Genomic DNA, 17725 nt, shown 5'->3' with positions numbered 1-17725 from the left:
AAAATTGGAGACATATTTTTTCTACAACTTATATCATCCCTAAAGACAGCCCAACCAGTGTCCAAAAATTAACATTTGAATTCAACGGGAAAACATTGGCTCCCCCACTATTGGTACGGTCTTCAGCAAACATGTATGTCAACATTTCCTATACTTCGCCTAAAGCTTGTGGTGTCTATATCTGATTGAAAATGGGGGCGTACACGTTTTGTATGATACCAGAACAAACAATGGACACAATGCAATACTAAATGCCTTAACTTGATATTTAAAAAAGGAAAAGTGATATAAATTTAAATTTCCTCTTTACTTTATCGTTAGTCATTTGCTAGAGTAATGTACGATTATTTTTCATGGTTCCTTTTAAAATAAGATTGTTATACTCATTTAAATGACGCCTTAGGTATGGGGCATGCATATTTAATACACTCTGATCAGCAAACATCATATACATCTAAATTCAAATTAAGTCGACCATGATGTTTTTTATGATTGCATATTCTAAGACTAAAGTTAATGATACATACAGTTTCTTAGGATCAACATCAAAATTTGTGAGGATTAACAAGTAGCTGAAAATGGGTGACAATAGGAATCCGTTGCTTCCGCAACACGATCTGGAAATACAATATCGACAAGAACAACTGGAGAAGGCTAGAGAGATTTATCAGCTGGAACAAAAAGCGTTTGGATTGACGGACATCGAGCAGAGGGAGATCAATATTGTGAATGTGCCACCAATGGTCAGTATTTATATAATTCTATTCTGTGCCACCAATGGTCAGTGTTTATATAATTCTATTCTGTGCCACCAATGATCAGTGTTTACATAATTCTATTCTGTGCCACCAATGGTCAGTGTTTACATAATTCTATTCTCTATTCTGGCCACCAATGGTCAGTGTTTACATAATTCTATTCTGTACCACCAATGGTCAGTGTTTATATAATTCCAGTCTGTTTCGAATAATGATTATATGATGATGATAAACAGTACAATGCATTGTTGATTAACGATAAGGAATATGAAGAAGAAAAAAAGCTAAATGAACAAACAAATGATAAGTTTTGAATCGAGACCAATTCATGTGTTATGGATTCACAAATGTTTTCTACGTCTACATTAATACTGGCGTGTTTGTTCAACATCCATGTCGTGAAATTTGTTTCATCTTTCATAGGCCGGATTTTAATATATCTTAATAGACATATAAATGTGTAAATGAAATGATTTTCTTAATGACTATTGGAAAAAAGATTTTATCAAATCTGATTATTGATAGATGAAAGTAAAATTTGTTTCAACGTTTAAAGTTAAGCCTTTAACAAACTGTTATAATATGTACGTATAAATGTAGTGTAGGCGTCATCCATGCATCTTTCATACTTATTAGATATCAGCAAAGTTAATTACAACGTTGAGTAACATGTTTTATGATTACAAAAGCAAGCATGACTTGAGAACTTAGGGTGCTGAAATAGAAAACAATACATATCATAGAGTAGAAATATAACGTACTCAAAAGACACCTTTGTATCAATATCAATATTAATATTTATCATAAATGCATATATGTCATTTCATAAGAATAGTGACCCGTAAAGTGATTACCATCAGCAGGGACAATTCACCTTCACTTGTTAACACTGATACTTACCTGATCAAGATATAGGGTTCACGGCGGGTGTGACTGGTTGGCAGGGGATGCTTACTTCACATATATACATGGTCACACCTTTGGTATATCCAGGGGTCCATATTTGCCCAATTCTCTCTTTTGAATTCCTTAACGGAGTTATACGTTTGATCACTATTAATTATCTTCACTTCTCATTCACCACGGTTTGTTTTCTTCACCCTTCATCTTCAGTGTCCCTTGCTTGTCGTAAGAGGCGACTGAATGACCGGTCCTTCGGATGAGACCGCAAAAACCAAGGTTCAGTGCCACAGCAGGTGTGGCACGATGAAGATCCCTCCCTGTTCAATGGCATTAAGCGCCGAGCATAGGCTTAAATTTTGCAGCCCTTCAGCGGAAATGGTGACGTCTCCATATGAGTGAAATATTCTCGAGAGGGAGGTTACTCAGGCAAATGTACTTCACGTGAATTTCATGTGAATTCATGGGAATTTCACGTGAAAATGTTTACGTGAAATTCACATGAAAAGAGCATCAAATGTGAATTCACATGACTGAAATTCACGTGAATTTCATGTGAAATCTTTAACATGAATTTCACATAAAATTCACGTAAATTTCACATAACATTCACACGAATTTCACATAAAATTCACGTGAATTTCACATAAACTTTATAACATTAAATCATACATTATTTTGATACCCTTGATCTCAGGTTCAGATGACCACGAAAAGGAGTACAACTCTGTTTTCGATATGCTGATGATTTAATTGATTAAATTCGTTTTTACATGGTTGTCTTTTTTGTCTTTTTTCTTTCTTTTTAACTCTGAAATATACATACATACATATATATATATATATATATATATATATATATATATATATATATATATATATTACTTACCTACATGGATACATGTAACCTTTAATTTTCTCATGAAATTTGACATTTTTATATGACGATACGCGGATTACACAGTCGTTGACTGGGGAAGTTAATTAATGAATGAAAACTATTTTTGCTGTAATTTAATTTTCTGTTATTTGTTGAAGGTACAAACGGTGATAATAAAACTTCATTAAATATGCTCTATACAGAATATATATAAAACAGCGAAAAGAAATGTGCGTGAGGAAAAGAGGCTCCATGAATATATGGAGTAACAAATTCGAAGTTCTATTTATTGATATCATATCATTTTACAGTTGAAAAACGTCCCAAAACATGAACGATGGTCAATATTTGCAGTGGTATGTTTTCATTTTATTTTTTGATATGCCTTTCGCTTATATGCTTTCTCATTGGCGATTACCATGACACGTAAAAGTTGTAAATGTTATTCAAAGATCACGTTATGGTATATAATATATACAATGTGCATATAAAACAGAATGAAATATACAAACTTTCCTTTATTTCTAATGAATGTTGGATAAAACAATAATTTGATCCATTAAATTCCCATTGCAGTTGAAGTACATGGTCCAACTTATTTTCTACCGTTTCTACGAGGTCATATTTGGACGTGGTCGCTGGACAATATATCAGATGATCGACCACTTCACATCATCATATGTATTGAAAGAACCAAAGGTTTCATAAAGCTTGTTTTAGTTTAAATCAAAAATCAAAAACTACAATTAAACACTCATCATCATCATTAACATCATCATAAAGAATTGTTTTCAGATTATGCGATATAATTTGGATAAATATCAATTATGTGGCAAACGTTTTCTCTTCTTTTTTCATTATACCTCCATAATCTGATTTCTGGGACATACAGTTTTTGGTCTGTTTGTCTACAAGAATTTTAACCTGTTCGAATGGATGGCGATTGGGCTTTTATATTTCACATATGTATTCCTTGTGACAAGACTTTTCTTTGAGAGAAATACTTAACTTACTTAATGGGGCATCAGTGTTTCACAAACATATCTTGTTTTTTAAGGGATGCAGAGTATGGAGGGCGGAATCTGTGAACAAAGCAAACCAAACAGCGGTGTGTAGAACTCGAACCCCATTGAGATAAGACGATAATGACTTAATCTTCAAATTCACTATATCTATCTCTCTAAAATCGCTGTATAAGTGGAATTTTTAGCGAGACACAAATTTAGTGATTTGTCTATAAAAATGGGTATACATATTTATTAGAAGCTAATTTCAGTGACTCTATAATTCCAAGAAAGATACTTATTATCTGCGATACTGAATAATTTGTTAGCGATATTCAATTTTAGCGATGTCAACACCCTTGCCAATACTGCCAAAATGAAATCTTCGCTAAAAATTCTACTGTTTTATATCTAGAAGTCTTTCTCATAGCTATGTAAACTCTTGGCACAATTTTATCTTTAGTATGTACGTCTGCATGTCAATTTGAAAAGTATGGTTCGCTATAGATACATTCATATAATTTTCTTGAGTAAACCACTACGAATGGAAATCATTTCGACATGGACAATGATTCGTAATAAATATTAATCTAATCATTGATACATGATTTGGTTTTTTATAATTCAGACTCAGAAGGCTCAGGCAGATCATTGGTTTGCATGGCAGATTTTAAATGGATTGACACGAAACTTGATAAGAAGAGCAACAGAAATCCCTAAGCAGTAAATTCCATTCATATTTATACTTAATATGTAGCAAGAAAACCCAAACACTGTAATGAAAATGAGCAGATACATCCATTGACCGGTATGAGCAACAAATATTAAATTAAATTTCTATTGCACCGAAACTTTAATGACCAAGGCATGACACGATTGTACATACATTTTGTAAGTATTATAATGTCGTTCCTGCCATCTGCAGTAATCGTAGAATACTCTTCGACGTGACGGTCGTTGGGAAGATAGATCCAGAGTATAGTGGATTATATAACGGCGTATTGAAGCTCACATTAAAAAAAATGGTAGCAAAGCGAACTCTTCCCCCAGTATAATCAATACAACATATAATCATGGTCATCTTTACTAGCGAAGGACGAACACAAGTTTTGATAATTATTTTTGATGAAACATAATGTTCTCTACTTCATTGAAAAAGTGAAGATAACGAACAGTGATCAATCTCATAACTTCTATAAGGAATACAAAAATAACAAGTAGGGCAAACACGGACCCATGAGCATACCAGTGGTTGATTCAGGTGCCTATGGGGAGTAAGCGTCCCCTGTGGACCAGTCACATCCACTTTGAGTGCTGTATCTTGATAAGATAAATGGAGTAATCTGTAGTTAAAATCAGGATGTAAAAAGCGGCCTCAAAACTGGTATGAAAGACGTCAGACAACGTTTGACCCAATATTGCTACATAATCATGAGAAGTTAATGAGGGAGAACCTGAATTAATCCCGTTTGCCATAATGTTGAGTTGCTAGTTTTGCAGTTAACATCAATAAATATGACAAATGATTAATTTGGAGAATGGTACATTTACCCATTATGGAAACTTGAAATTAGAAACTACTATCCCCAGTTGCCAAAAAAAAAAAAATTGATGACGTTTGTCCAACGCTTCATGTTCAAATCCCAAGCAAAATCACATTAACCGAATTCACTGTTATAAAAAGTACATGTTCAACACGTAAGTGGTTTTATTACTGCTTTGGTTTTTTTTATATGTAAAAGTCACTATGATGCGTATTTATGAAGAATTATATATCGGCCTTTGTTAAATAGATATCAATGTCTTTACGAGATGTGGCAACTGCAAAGCGTGGGGATGGGATACTAGTAACTCTCTTTAAGAATGAAACAAACCTGGAACGAAATCAAAGTGTATGGTGCACATTGGATTTGTAGTGTTATGCCATATATGAAGAAAATTTACAAGATATTAAACTTCGATAACTCTAATCAATGAAGTGTTGGACACACGAATCGAAATCTTATACAACTTGCTATGCATTGCAGATTTTTGTTTTCCTTTCGTGTCGTTCAATATGACGGAGTTTACGATATTCCACACACAAGCTACTGACAAATTGATGGTGCAGGGGTTTCAACAGTCTCGATTAAAGTCAGCATATCGCAAATGTTATGGTCGTTATAACGATCTAGTTCGTCAATACAACCTATCATTGGGTAAAATACTGTCTAACGTGTTACATATCGATTATTAGGCCGTTTTTGGCACACCGATTTTAACTACGGATAACTCCGTTTACCTGAACAGGATATAGGGCTCACGGTGGGTGTGACCGGTCGACAGGGAGTGCTTACTCCTCCTAGGCACCTGATCCCACCTCTGAAATGTCCAAGGGTCCGTGTTTGCCCAACTGTCTATTTTGCATTGCTTCTAGGTGTTATGAGATTGATCACTGTTCGTTACCTTTACCTTTAATTTGACAGGTTCGTACCTTTCGTGGAATTGGTTGAAGCCGACCACCCCTATCTGAATGGATTGTCACTCAAGCAGCACATACAGAACGATACACTGTTTGTCGTGGACCTGGTGGACGTGTCGTTCGATGAGGCAACGGTGAGGGTTAATTCAATAACGTATCCTATTCCTTAATCATGTTCCTACGCGACCTTGATTAATTGTAGTCGTACGAGACTTTAATTATTCATATTCACACGGTATCTTATTTAATCATATTCAAGCACGGCCTTAATTAATCATATTCATGCGAGACCTTAACTAATCATATTCATACGTAACCTTGATTGATAATCTCCATGCAAGACCTTCATCAGTATATTCATACATACTTTAGTTCATCATATTCACACGAGACTTGAAATTTAGACTCAAAGTTGTATTCAAAAGTATTAGGTTGTGTATGGAAGATAATGTTGGTGATTACTTCAGACTGATAACGTTTTTGTGATATATTTCTTATGCTGATAAGTCATTATGCATTGATGTTAAAAAATCGTAAACGTACAATTATTCTGATTGTCGAAGGTAAATGTTATATTCCTTGCAAATACTATATATTCTAAAGCAGAACAGAAAAGTAGACGCATGCGCTTGACGTCCAAATGGAAACCGATGATGATTAATTAAAATTACATCACATAATTTAGGTTGATTTAATTAGCAGTAAATCAGCTGTAACTGCTGGAAATCTGAATACATATGTAGTAAAAGAGACCACGTCCCTTTTACACCGTGAACCCAGAGGGTATTTCAGACAAACTTTTAATTTAACCATCGATTGTTGTTAATATAAACATCTACGTCGATCAGATCTTCCCTCATTTAACCCCATGACCTAAGAAGTAATTCAAGACAAGTTCTGTATAAGAGAAACCCTAAGGTACACAGTTTAACCTTGAAGTTTAAATCCTTCTCAATAATTGCTAATTCCAAAGAAATCAAACGTATAATTGTCGAAAGCATGACACGTCCTTTCATCTCGTGATCTTAACGACAATTCATAGTTAGATCGTCATTATACCTACTCATGCTTGTTGACAGAAGAACGGGGGGACATATAGACAGATACACAACACATGTCTCATTTTTCGATTTCCTGGGCAGACGCAAAACAAAGTTTAGCAGGAAAACAATAAACGTTATTATCTGTATTTATATTTATCAGCTGTTGGCTCCTATCGCCTTATTCGTGGTAAACAACGACCTGTTGATGCCTGTGGCTATACGGATAGATCCGAGGAATCCAAACCTGAAGGAGGTAAACAAGAACTTCAATAACAGACTGAAATAGCTAAATGCTGAAAGCGAAACTTTTTATCATTCATTCATTTCACTGTAGATGCATTGAAACTGATATTAGATATATCTCATTTCGGAGCATTTAATCCATTAAGACGTTCTCGTCGTCAGCGTAAATGATTTGTAGTTGATTGAGCGAGAAGTGTAAATGGGGTAATTCTTATAATGGGACTCTTCATGGTTTAATGCACTAAATATGTTTTCTGTTAAAGGTACAGGAACGATATCATAGGATGCACACATTCTCTGTACTTAATGTATGACATGCATAGTGGAGAAGACAATCACAAAACCATTATTTTTGTTGAAATACAAATTGAGTTAATTACTTTATGTAGTACGTTTTGTCGCACGTTTAGGAATCAATGATGTATAGGATGACTTTTATCTAAACTTTTAAATGTTAAAATAAACTAAATGGTGCCTCGCGTTAAGGACCAAAACCCCATTGCTTCGCAAATAATACTTTTCTGTGATTTTCAAATAGAGTAAGCTCACTGACAGCCGTAAGGAAATATACAAAATTCTGCAATTCCGAGCATTTTTCATTTAGCTAGTAGCCGTGAAATTAACTGACTGAAATATTTCAAAGACGGCGTTAAACTAAAAACGTTAGAATATCAATGTTTATGTGCAGGTTTCCACACCCCCTCCAAATGAATCCGACAGACCGGAGCAGCTGCGGAAGTGGGTGAAAGCTAGAATGTGGTTCAACATGTTAGACGCGCAATACCATGAGTCTGTTACTCACTTAGGTAGGGAATTGAAACACATTCTTAATTTGTATACCATTTGTTAGGCCGTTCTGGTCATACTGATTCTGGCTACGGATTACTCCGTTTACCTAATCAAGAGTCCCGTAGGGATCTTGGTTAGAATAAGTCCTCAGTACCCCTTGCTTGTTGTAAGAGGCGGCTAAATAGAGCGGTCCTTCGGATAAGACTGTAAAAAACCGAGGCTCCATGTCACAGCAGATGTGACAAGATATAAATTCCTCCCTTCTTAAAGAGCATAAGAACCAAGCGAAGACCAGAATTTTGCAGCCCTTTACCGGCTATGACGTCGCCATATAAGTGAAAAATTATCCAGCGGGATGTCAAACAATATACAACATGATTAAGATATAGGGCTAACGACGGATATGAGCTGTCAAGAGGGGAGGCTTACTCCTTCTAGGCACCTGCTCCCACATTTGATATCTTCAGGGGTCCGTGTTTGTCCAACTCTCTATTTTGTATTGTGCATAGCTCTTATCCTTAGACGAATTTGACTCCACTTTTTTGGCACACAGTTTTTCCCTATAATAGCTCTAAAACTTCATTGTTATTTCGGATTTCAAACATTTCGGTTGACCATCACTGAAGAGACAATATTTGTCGAAATGCGCATCTGGTGCATCAAAATTGGTACCGTATAATTTATACATTATGACCCCTGGGTCGAGGCCTCTGCTGGTGGACTGTTAGTCCTCACGGGGTCTCTACAGCCCAATAGCTAAGTATTTCAATACTAGCTTGAAAATACGGATGTATATTTAATTGCTGTTATAAAATTTAGAAATTCATTTCAAAATTAAGGAATATCTCCCTCACGCATAGCTCTAATCCTTAGACGAATTTGACTCTACTTTTTTGGCACACAGTTTTTCCATAAAATAGCTCTAAAACTTCATTGTTATTTCGCATTTCAAACATTTCGGTTGAGCATCACTGAAGAGACATTATTTGTCGAAATGCACATCTGGTGCATCAATATTGGTACCGTATGAGTTTTACATTATAGGAGTTATGAGATTTATCGACGTTTGTTATCGTCACTTTTTCCTTCATGGAGATGCATGTTATGCGTAATTTCGCGAGAATAACCAATAATAAAACTAGATATTAGTTACTCTTATGTTAAAAAGTTTTATATTTTGAATAAATATTTTGTAAGTGAGAAAAGAGATACAGGTCTCTACAGCCCAGTAGCTAAGTACTTCGTTACTAGCTTGAAAATACGGATGCATATTTAATTGCTGTTATAAAATTTAGAAATTCATTTCAAAATTAAGGATTATCTCCCTCATGCATAGCTCTTATCCTTGGACGAATTTGGCTCCACTTTTTTGGCACACTGTTTTTGGCTATATTTAGCTCTAAAACTTCATAGTTATTTCGGATTTCAAACATTTCGGTTGAGCATCACTGAAGAGACATTATTTGTCGAAATGCGCATCTGGTGCATCAAAATGGGTACTGTATAAGTTTTACATACAATGTAGATAATTGTTCGTAGGTTTCACGCACATGCTGATGGATGGAGTGAGTGTATGCCTGCACAGAAATCTCTCCGAACGTCATCCCATTTACAAACTTATGCTTCCTCATTTCCGATACATGCACTTCAATAATGAGTGAGTATTATACGCGGTGCAGAAAATCATCGTAAACCACGTGAGTAAAACTTGAATCAATAGCACATTAATGCGATTTCATCATTTCATCATTTGGCGTTGAACATTGTTTTGGTTCCTTCTGACAATGAGCCGGTTCCCAAGAGCAAGTGGTCATAAAGTGTCACGTTTATTAATAAGATAATTCTACACGATATGAATACCAATGTTCTTGTTAATGGTTTAAAACGATATGTTCACAATTTCTAAGGTAACTTTTTTCATCTTACATAGACGTGCAATTAAGATAATCCCAAAAGTTGCCGAGAAAGACATGTATTTTGGACGGAAGAATATGATGAAATTGATTGCCAGACAGTAAGTCTACTTATCATTAATATATTCTTCTGCGTATTATCAGATTATTAATCGAGGCAGGCTACTGAAAAAAAAACAAGTTCCTGTTACAGAGGTTTGAACAATGTAGATTAAAGTTAGCATTTCGTAATAACGATTTAATTTACCAATACAAAATGTCATTAGGTCAATTGCTGTCTGCTATGTTTTATGTCAATTTCTAGGTCGTTCTTTACACGTTGATCTTAACTACGGATTACTCCGTTTACCTGATAAAGATATACGTTATATGGCAAGTGTAACAGGTCGACAGGGGTGCTTAATCCTGCAATCGCACCTCTGGTATATCCAGGTTTCGTGTTTGCTGAACTCTTTATTTTGTATTCCCTATCGGAGTTATGAGATTTATCACTGTTCGTTATCTTCACCGTAATATAACGATACAAATGATATAAACCATTTTGATCTAAACGCATGCTTTTTCTTTGCGAAATATGCATTATATTTCTTCTAGTGGTGTTATTTTGAAGAAGTCCACTTTTGGTGGATACGAAATAAGTGAGATAAGTCAGAATTTAAAATTCTCAAATGCAGTAATATTTTTGCCATATGAATTTCGAATTTTCTTGATTAAAAAGTGATATCCTTATGCTGATACGTATGGATTTTTCAAATATTCTTACAAGAAATGAAATACTATCCTCACTGTGATACGATATATGTGTTGTCACACAACGTCGTCTCTTCCTATCATATGTGCCGTTCTTAGCAAAGCACCCTTATTTTATTCAACTATTATTAATATTTCAAAACGTCATAATGAAAAAAAAAAATGCATACATCGTTAGAAAGACGTCATGATCACCAATAGCTAATTAGTTGTCATCTTTGATTGTAATATCTTAACAATTAATATTACTCAGATCGTTTTCACTAGTTCACACTTTAATCTAAAACTAAATTACTTAGGGGCCCCTTTTTGCTCGGAACGGTTCATTTTAGCACTACCCAATAAAACATTGTTAAATCATAGAAGTATTGAAGATGATTGATAGTGTTTAGGGATTCTTGATCCGAAAATAAAGAGAAAAAAGACACCGATTAACCTTCTACATCATGTCTGCCATTAATTTCTAGGCTTTGTAACAAAGGGAATCTACATGGTAAGATGACTTGATTTCAGTATTTGAGATGAAATCCTTTGTTTTCTGTATATCAGTGGTGAAATATACAACAAACAACTAAGGCATTAATTCTGTATTTTCAGCAATGAAATTTGGACGTTTGACGAACATGCGTGTATTGACATAAATCTTCGCAAAAGAGGAGTTATGGTAAATCAAATTTATCAAAAGGAACTGTACATCAACTTGAAGACCAATGCTATTATCACACCAATGAAGATTGCAAGAATGAAAATAAATTATTTGAAGAATACAATATGTTTTTGAAACAAGCCATTAATGAGTCTACGTGTTTTCAATATGTATCCTAATCAAATTAGATTAAATTTTGATTTTTTGATATTCTAGACGGGTAGTTTAAGGTTGACGAAAATTTTTATTTAATACTTTTATGAATTAGGATTTGCCTGGTTACTTTTTCAAAGAAGACGCACTTCAACTACAAGAGGCGATACGAAACTTCGTCCATGAATATGTCACGAACTATTACGGTCTGTATTTATTTCTTACATTTGCATTCTACTTTCATTTTTGTAAGAATTCCAATTAGAATTAGACATACTACATTTATCAAGATTTATGTGTGTATTAATTACAACTACAGCGCGTTTATGAGGAAATGAAATCATAATAATTTCTAAAAAAATGTATAAGACAAAAGCATTGGATATGTAAGCATTACATAATTATATCAACAGGAGTTTGTATTTTTACTGTGTATGATGTGGGTTTTGTTAAAATAAAAAAAATAAAAAATAGAATAAGTGAGATGAATTCAGGTGATTTAAAACACATCAATTTTACGTAGGTGTCAATCAGGAAGTAGTTAAAGACCAAGAAATTCAAAGTTTTAGAACCGAACTCATGGCACCGAGATCCATAAGCGGGGACGGAGGCTGTGGAATGATGGTATGTTATGAAGATGACTTTATTTTATGAAATTGAAAACCAGATCAATGATATTTTCATCGATGAAGTTGTACAGAAAATTAACTGTCCAACAACTGCAGGTGATACGGCCTTCCGGATGCAGATTGAAATTAAAAAAAACAAAACAAGAACGGAAACACAAAACTTAAATACCTTTGAAATAGAAATGATATATAGTTTTCGAAGCTGTTACGACACAGATGGGATATTAACCTTGCTTAAGATGTATTTATAAATAAAAAGTAAGAATAGATGAACATATTGTCTGAACAGAGAGGAAATCGTGGGTTTCAGTCCCAGCCTAGACTAGCATGAGTCATTCTAATTAGTTATCGGGTGCACTTCTGGTAAGCAGCCCTTTTTATAAGTGGTTTTTGTGTATTTATTGGACGGAGCATTAGAAATCGAGGCCCCATGTTACGGTAGGAGCAGTCAGAAATGAGAACCCTCAGTGCAACATTGTAGCAACATGCCTTAATGCGGTTCAATCAGAATGTTTAATTTTGACTAGATATTATGATATCAATCAAACCTGACAGGCGTCTCTTCAATGAATATCTAGATAATCATTCTGTCCATGATACGAGCATACGCTGTGCACATTATGGATCCATATTCTAATTATACAATAGGCCTATAGGCCTTATTGCTCACATTAGTACTAGTGAAAAAGTATCACTACTCCCAAGGGTTATGAAATTTAGAAAAGAAACTCCTCAAGCCGCAATTTTGGAAATTAAAATAACAAAAAACATATAAGAGCTAAACGGAAAACTAGAGTGCCAAAAACTGGAGCCAAATTCATCCAAGGATAAAGCTATGCAAGAGGGAGAAAATCCATAATTTTGAAATGAATTTCTAAATTTTATCCAAGGAATTAAATATACATCCGTATTTTCAAGCTAGTAACGAAGTACTTAGCTACTGGGTTGTAGATACCCTTGGGGACTACCAGTCCACCAGCAGAGGCTTCAACCCAGTGGTCATAATGTAAAACTTATCGGTACCAATTTTGATGCACCAGATGCGCATTTTGACAAATAATGTCTATTCAGTGATGCTCAAGCCGAAATTTTGGAAATAAAAGAAGTTGTGTTCTTAAGACTTCAATGCCCTCAAAAGTGCATACTCTGATGGAAGGTGTTATGTAATATAGTGTGTATTCACATTAATACATTAAAAGAATATGATTAATCTGGACCATTCCTAGAGTCAAAACCCTGGGTTGTGAAATTCACCATTTTTGTACATCCTCTTCTGCTACTCCCCCATGTAATTACGCATTTAGATTTTATACAGTACCAACAAACTTACACGAAATACATGTAATATATATTAAGTTTGGCACTACTCAGATGTCAGAACCCCTACTCCGGAGATCATCAAATTTCCATTTTTTTTTTGTAAAAGACTATCTACTTTATCTAAATATCGAAGTAGTTTCAATTTAGTAGCAATAATACTAAATATGTTATTTAAGTGTTTTACACTTAAACATTACATAGTACGTTTGGCCCCGCCATAGGGTTTGAACCCCTACCCTGGGGATCATGAAATCAACAATTTTAGCAGAGGCGTTCCTGCTCTACACCACTATACATTTATTTTTTCTTAAACATGTCAGGTGCGAAAGATCAATTTTGGGCAGTTTTTGCCCCGCCCCTAAAGCCCCAATTTATGTCGCCCTTGTTCCAAAGATGAATAATACCAAATTTCAAAAGAATTGGAGTGATAGTATCGACAGGGGATGCTTACTCCTCCTAAACACCTGATCTCACCTCCGGTATGTCCAGGGGTCCGTGTTTGCTCAACTCTCTATGTTGTATTGCTTATAGGAGTTATGAGATTGATCACTATTCGTTATCTTCACCTTTCATAGTTATCAAGGAGTTCTTCGTGATAATTTCTATTGTTCACACATTGTTCTGCCAATGGTCGGTATCACACCCGCCGTGAGCCCTATATCCTGATCAGGTAAACGGAATTATCCATAGTCAAAATGAATGTGCCAAGAACGGTCTAACAATCTGTACGAAATATGTCAAACAACAGTTGACCCAATGATAGGTTGTACTGGCAAACTAAATGTTTTAACGACCATATAATTTGCAATAAGATGACTTAGACGATACTATTTAAACCCTTGCACCATCAACTTGTTTGTCAGAAGCCTACCTCTATTTAAAATCTAACCATACGCAGAACAAGCTCTTGCATATCAAATCAGTTAAGATATATAAACACCATTTACAAGTGATAATGGAATATTGATACATAAATATAGAAAATTGACGATGGAGAAGCTGAAATCATTCTGTTTATGATAAAGTTAGGGTGTTAGTTTGTCGTTAGTATCTATTTTCAATAGAATATCTAAGTATAAAACAGAAGTGGATGACTCCGTGGTGTCTTTTATTTCAATTTTATTTTATTTTATTTGCATGTCAATGAACAATTTAGTGTGGAGTTAGACTTTTACTTTCCAGGAAGTTTACAATTGATCAGAACAGCTCTGATGGATGTTAGATCGATAATATTGTGGAATATTTACAGGTTCTCTCTGTTTACTAGGAACGGTGATGCTTTTGAAAATAAATGTAGAGAGTGCTCGAGTTATCTCTAAAACACAAAAACAATGCATGTTTTACAAAATAACAATTAGATGCAACGATTTTACGGGGGCAAATATTATGTTTTCCTTTCAAAATATGAATTGGATGTTCTTGTATTGTAAAGTAATATTTTCTGACAAATAATTGATGATCGTAAGGAAAAGGTTACATGTGTCGGTATTTCAATTCTGAAATGAAACTGTAAGACTGTTAAATAAAAGACCACAAACTTTTAAAATGAAAAATGTTTGCTGGATTCATAGAAGCAATTCCCTTTTCAGTTCACATACTATAATGTACTAGAACTCCTCCGTTAAATAAACAGCCAAAAATACAGACATATGTTGCATGTATTGTTGAATGAATAAACATCCACTGTACATTGTCCTTGGGGACCCGGGTTAGAATAGGTCCTCAATACCCATTGCTTGCCATAAGAGGCGACTAAATGTTGTGGTCCTTCAGATGAGACCAGAAAAACCGAGTACCGGTGTCACAGCAGGTGTGGTACGATAAAGATCCCTATGCCCAAAGGCCGTAAGCGCCGAGCATATTCCAAATTTTGCGCACCTTCACCAAAAACTGTGACGTCTCCATATAAATGAAAAATTCCCGAGCGCAACATTATAGAATATACAACCAACCAATATTTTGTAAATAACATGTGTGCTTTTATTGCTATCTCTAATCTGTTTCATATGATTTGTGATAATAAAGCTACACTGTTTATCTTGCATGTTTATATTTACAATTTGATAGATTGTTAAAAAGGCAATAAATTGTAACTACTTACCAGTAGGATGTGGTCATTTTCTCACACATACATTTACGTCTTCGTTAGGGGGTGCCTGAGTTTGACGGTATTGGAAACCTCGTCACTGTATTGACAAATTTCATCTACATCTGTAGCGTGGAACATTCAGCGACGAACTTCCCACAGTACGAAGAATACGCTTTCCCTCCGAACAAGTCTTTAACTTTGATTGGACAGCCTGAACTCCAAACTGTAAAGTTATTTCACATTGTAAAATGCGATTGAATTTCATTGTTGATATAGGTTATTTATTAATGAGTAACATTCTGAACTATTCAAGGGAGATGACGAACTCGACATTGCAATGCCTACAGGACGACAGCTTTTCCTGACAATCAAATTCATGGCTGTTTCAAATACAGTGTTGACAAACAGTCTCGGGAACTATGAATCCGAATACCTCGATGCAATGGATAGTGCAGGACAACGTATTGTGCAAAAGTAAGTTCAAGTCTTTATTTCATAAAACAAAAACTTATTTTTCATACTTAAAAATCTCATTCATTTTTTCTGTTTCACAAAAACGTAATCTAATTTCTAATGATAGGGCCAACATTTTTTAAATTTCGTTTTTTCCCCTTTGTATTTAAAGTCTCTGGGGTTTAGAAATCATTTTATTCTAAATCATATCAATTTCTAACGAACTGAATTGCCATTTTAGTTTCCAGAAAAAATTAGTTCAAATCGAGAACAACATCAATCAACGAAATGAAGCCCTTGAGAAATCTGTGGATCGGATTCAGGAATATCCATATCACTGGCTCCTCCCGAATAAAGTGCTGAACTCAATCAGTGCATAAGACGTGTATTGAAGTATTGGTTTACATGAACACTAAAGAATATTGAACAAGTAGATCACCCATACATGTGTCTTATCACACTTTATTTGGAAGTTTGAAAAACAACCCAACAACCGTGGATATAAATACATTTGCTATTAGTGATTTTTTTCTACCTCCTTTTGAAGAGTTCCATTTTATTGTTTATTTTTGTTTACATTGTTACAATATTTGACAAAAATATTGGCATGTTTGACAATTTCTTTACTGTAGAATATTAATTGATACTTATCTACCAATATGATGTATCCAGAAAAATTTGTTCGGAGAAGTTCGGTTTGTTTATAGCAACTGTCATTAATAAAACTATCAAAATGATGCAATGAAACGTTAGAGACACTATAAGGTAACATGGTACGGCGTCTATGTGATATAATGCATCATATTTGTATATTGGTTTAAGGAGTTTTTATATAGCAGGGAATATTGGGTGTTTGGGGGGCTTTCGTTTGAATACACTTGAATATCTGTGGGTAGATGTAAAATCATGATTCGTTGATAGATACAATTCATTTGGATCTTTTGGATGTTTTACTGGTCATAGACGATAAAAGGGCAAGCTATCCACATCATTTTTGAAAAACCAGTGATATCAATTTATGTGTTAGTAGCCTGTCACTATTTAAAAATTGATCACACACAGAGCATGCTCTCTTGCATTAAATCTGTTGAGATACATATACACCATACTGTGCTCCTTTGCTAGCCGATCTGTTTTTATATTCAAATGAGGCAGAATTTATTCAAAAGTTTCTACCTAAGAAGAAAAAATCTCTACAATAATTTTCATTCATACGTCAATTCGATAAACTTATATCCTTATGAACTCTAGATAAAAGACACCGCCGAGTCGTCCAATACTGTATCTTACTTAGATAATTTATTGAAAGTATATATTAACGGCAAAGTAACAAGTTTATGACAAACGGGGTGATTTCAGCTTCTCCATCGTAGAATTTCCATATTTATATAGCAATATTCCATTAAAACCCGAATATGGTGTTTATATATCTAAACTGATCCGATACGCAATACCTTGTTCTGCGTATGGTCAGTTTGTTTTTAAATCGAGGCAGGCTACTGGCAAATAAGTTGATGGTGCAGATATTTTAACAGTCTCGTTCAAAGCCAGCATTTCACAAATTATGTGGTCGTTATAACGATCTAGTTTGCCAATACAACATATCATTGGGTCAAATGATGTCTTACGTGCTTCATACCGATTGTTAGGTCGTTTTTGGCACACTGCTTTTGAACAAGGATAACTTCGTTTAC

General features: G+C 34.6%; 1 protein-coding gene across 2 annotated transcripts; it reads left to right on the top strand.

Moving 5' to 3' along the window:
* Positions 1-3119: 3119 nt before the first annotated feature.
* On the top strand, positions 3120-16767 carry LOC125676787 (allene oxide synthase-lipoxygenase protein-like). Of its 2 annotated transcripts, XM_056159761.1 has the most exons (14): positions 3120-3237; positions 3596-3646; positions 4171-4265; positions 6008-6137; positions 7207-7299; positions 7978-8095; positions 9618-9735; positions 10009-10092; positions 11339-11405; positions 11656-11746; positions 12064-12164; positions 15639-15803; positions 15892-16052; positions 16273-16767. In XM_056159761.1, the coding sequence occupies exons 1-14, from the start codon at positions 3124-3126 to the stop codon at positions 16409-16411; spliced, it is 1527 nt and encodes a 508-aa protein (XP_056015736.1). In that variant the 5' UTR covers positions 3120-3123; the 3' UTR covers positions 16412-16767. The 2 variants fall into 2 exon arrangements, with proteins under 2 accessions (XP_056015736.1, XP_056015737.1); XM_056159762.1 differs by lacking the exons at positions 11656-11746; positions 12064-12164.
* The last annotated feature ends 958 nt before the right edge of the window (positions 16768-17725 follow it).

The sequence above is a fragment of the Ostrea edulis genome, chromosome 3 (assembly GCF_947568905.1).
Source record: "Ostrea edulis chromosome 3, xbOstEdul1.1, whole genome shotgun sequence".
Classification (NCBI taxonomy): domain Eukaryota; kingdom Metazoa; phylum Mollusca; class Bivalvia; order Ostreida; family Ostreidae; genus Ostrea; species Ostrea edulis.
The sequence above is the reverse complement of the archived record's forward strand: the minus strand, read 5'-3'. Positions and strand labels throughout refer to the sequence as shown.

Bases quoted from the DNA above. Each gene is read 5' to 3' on its own strand.
- LOC125676787 (XM_056159761.1), top strand. From the start codon at position 3,124: ATGGTCCAACTTATTTTCTACCGTTTCTACGAGGTCATATTTGGACGT. The intron at 3,238-3,595 runs GTTTCATAAAGC...TTGTTTTTTAAG, and splicing joins ATGTATTGAAAGAACCAAAG to GGATGCAGAGTATGGAGGGC. The intron at 10,093-11,338 runs GTAAGTCTACTT...CTGTATTTTCAG, and splicing joins ATGAAATTGATTGCCAGACA to CAATGAAATTTGGACGTTTG.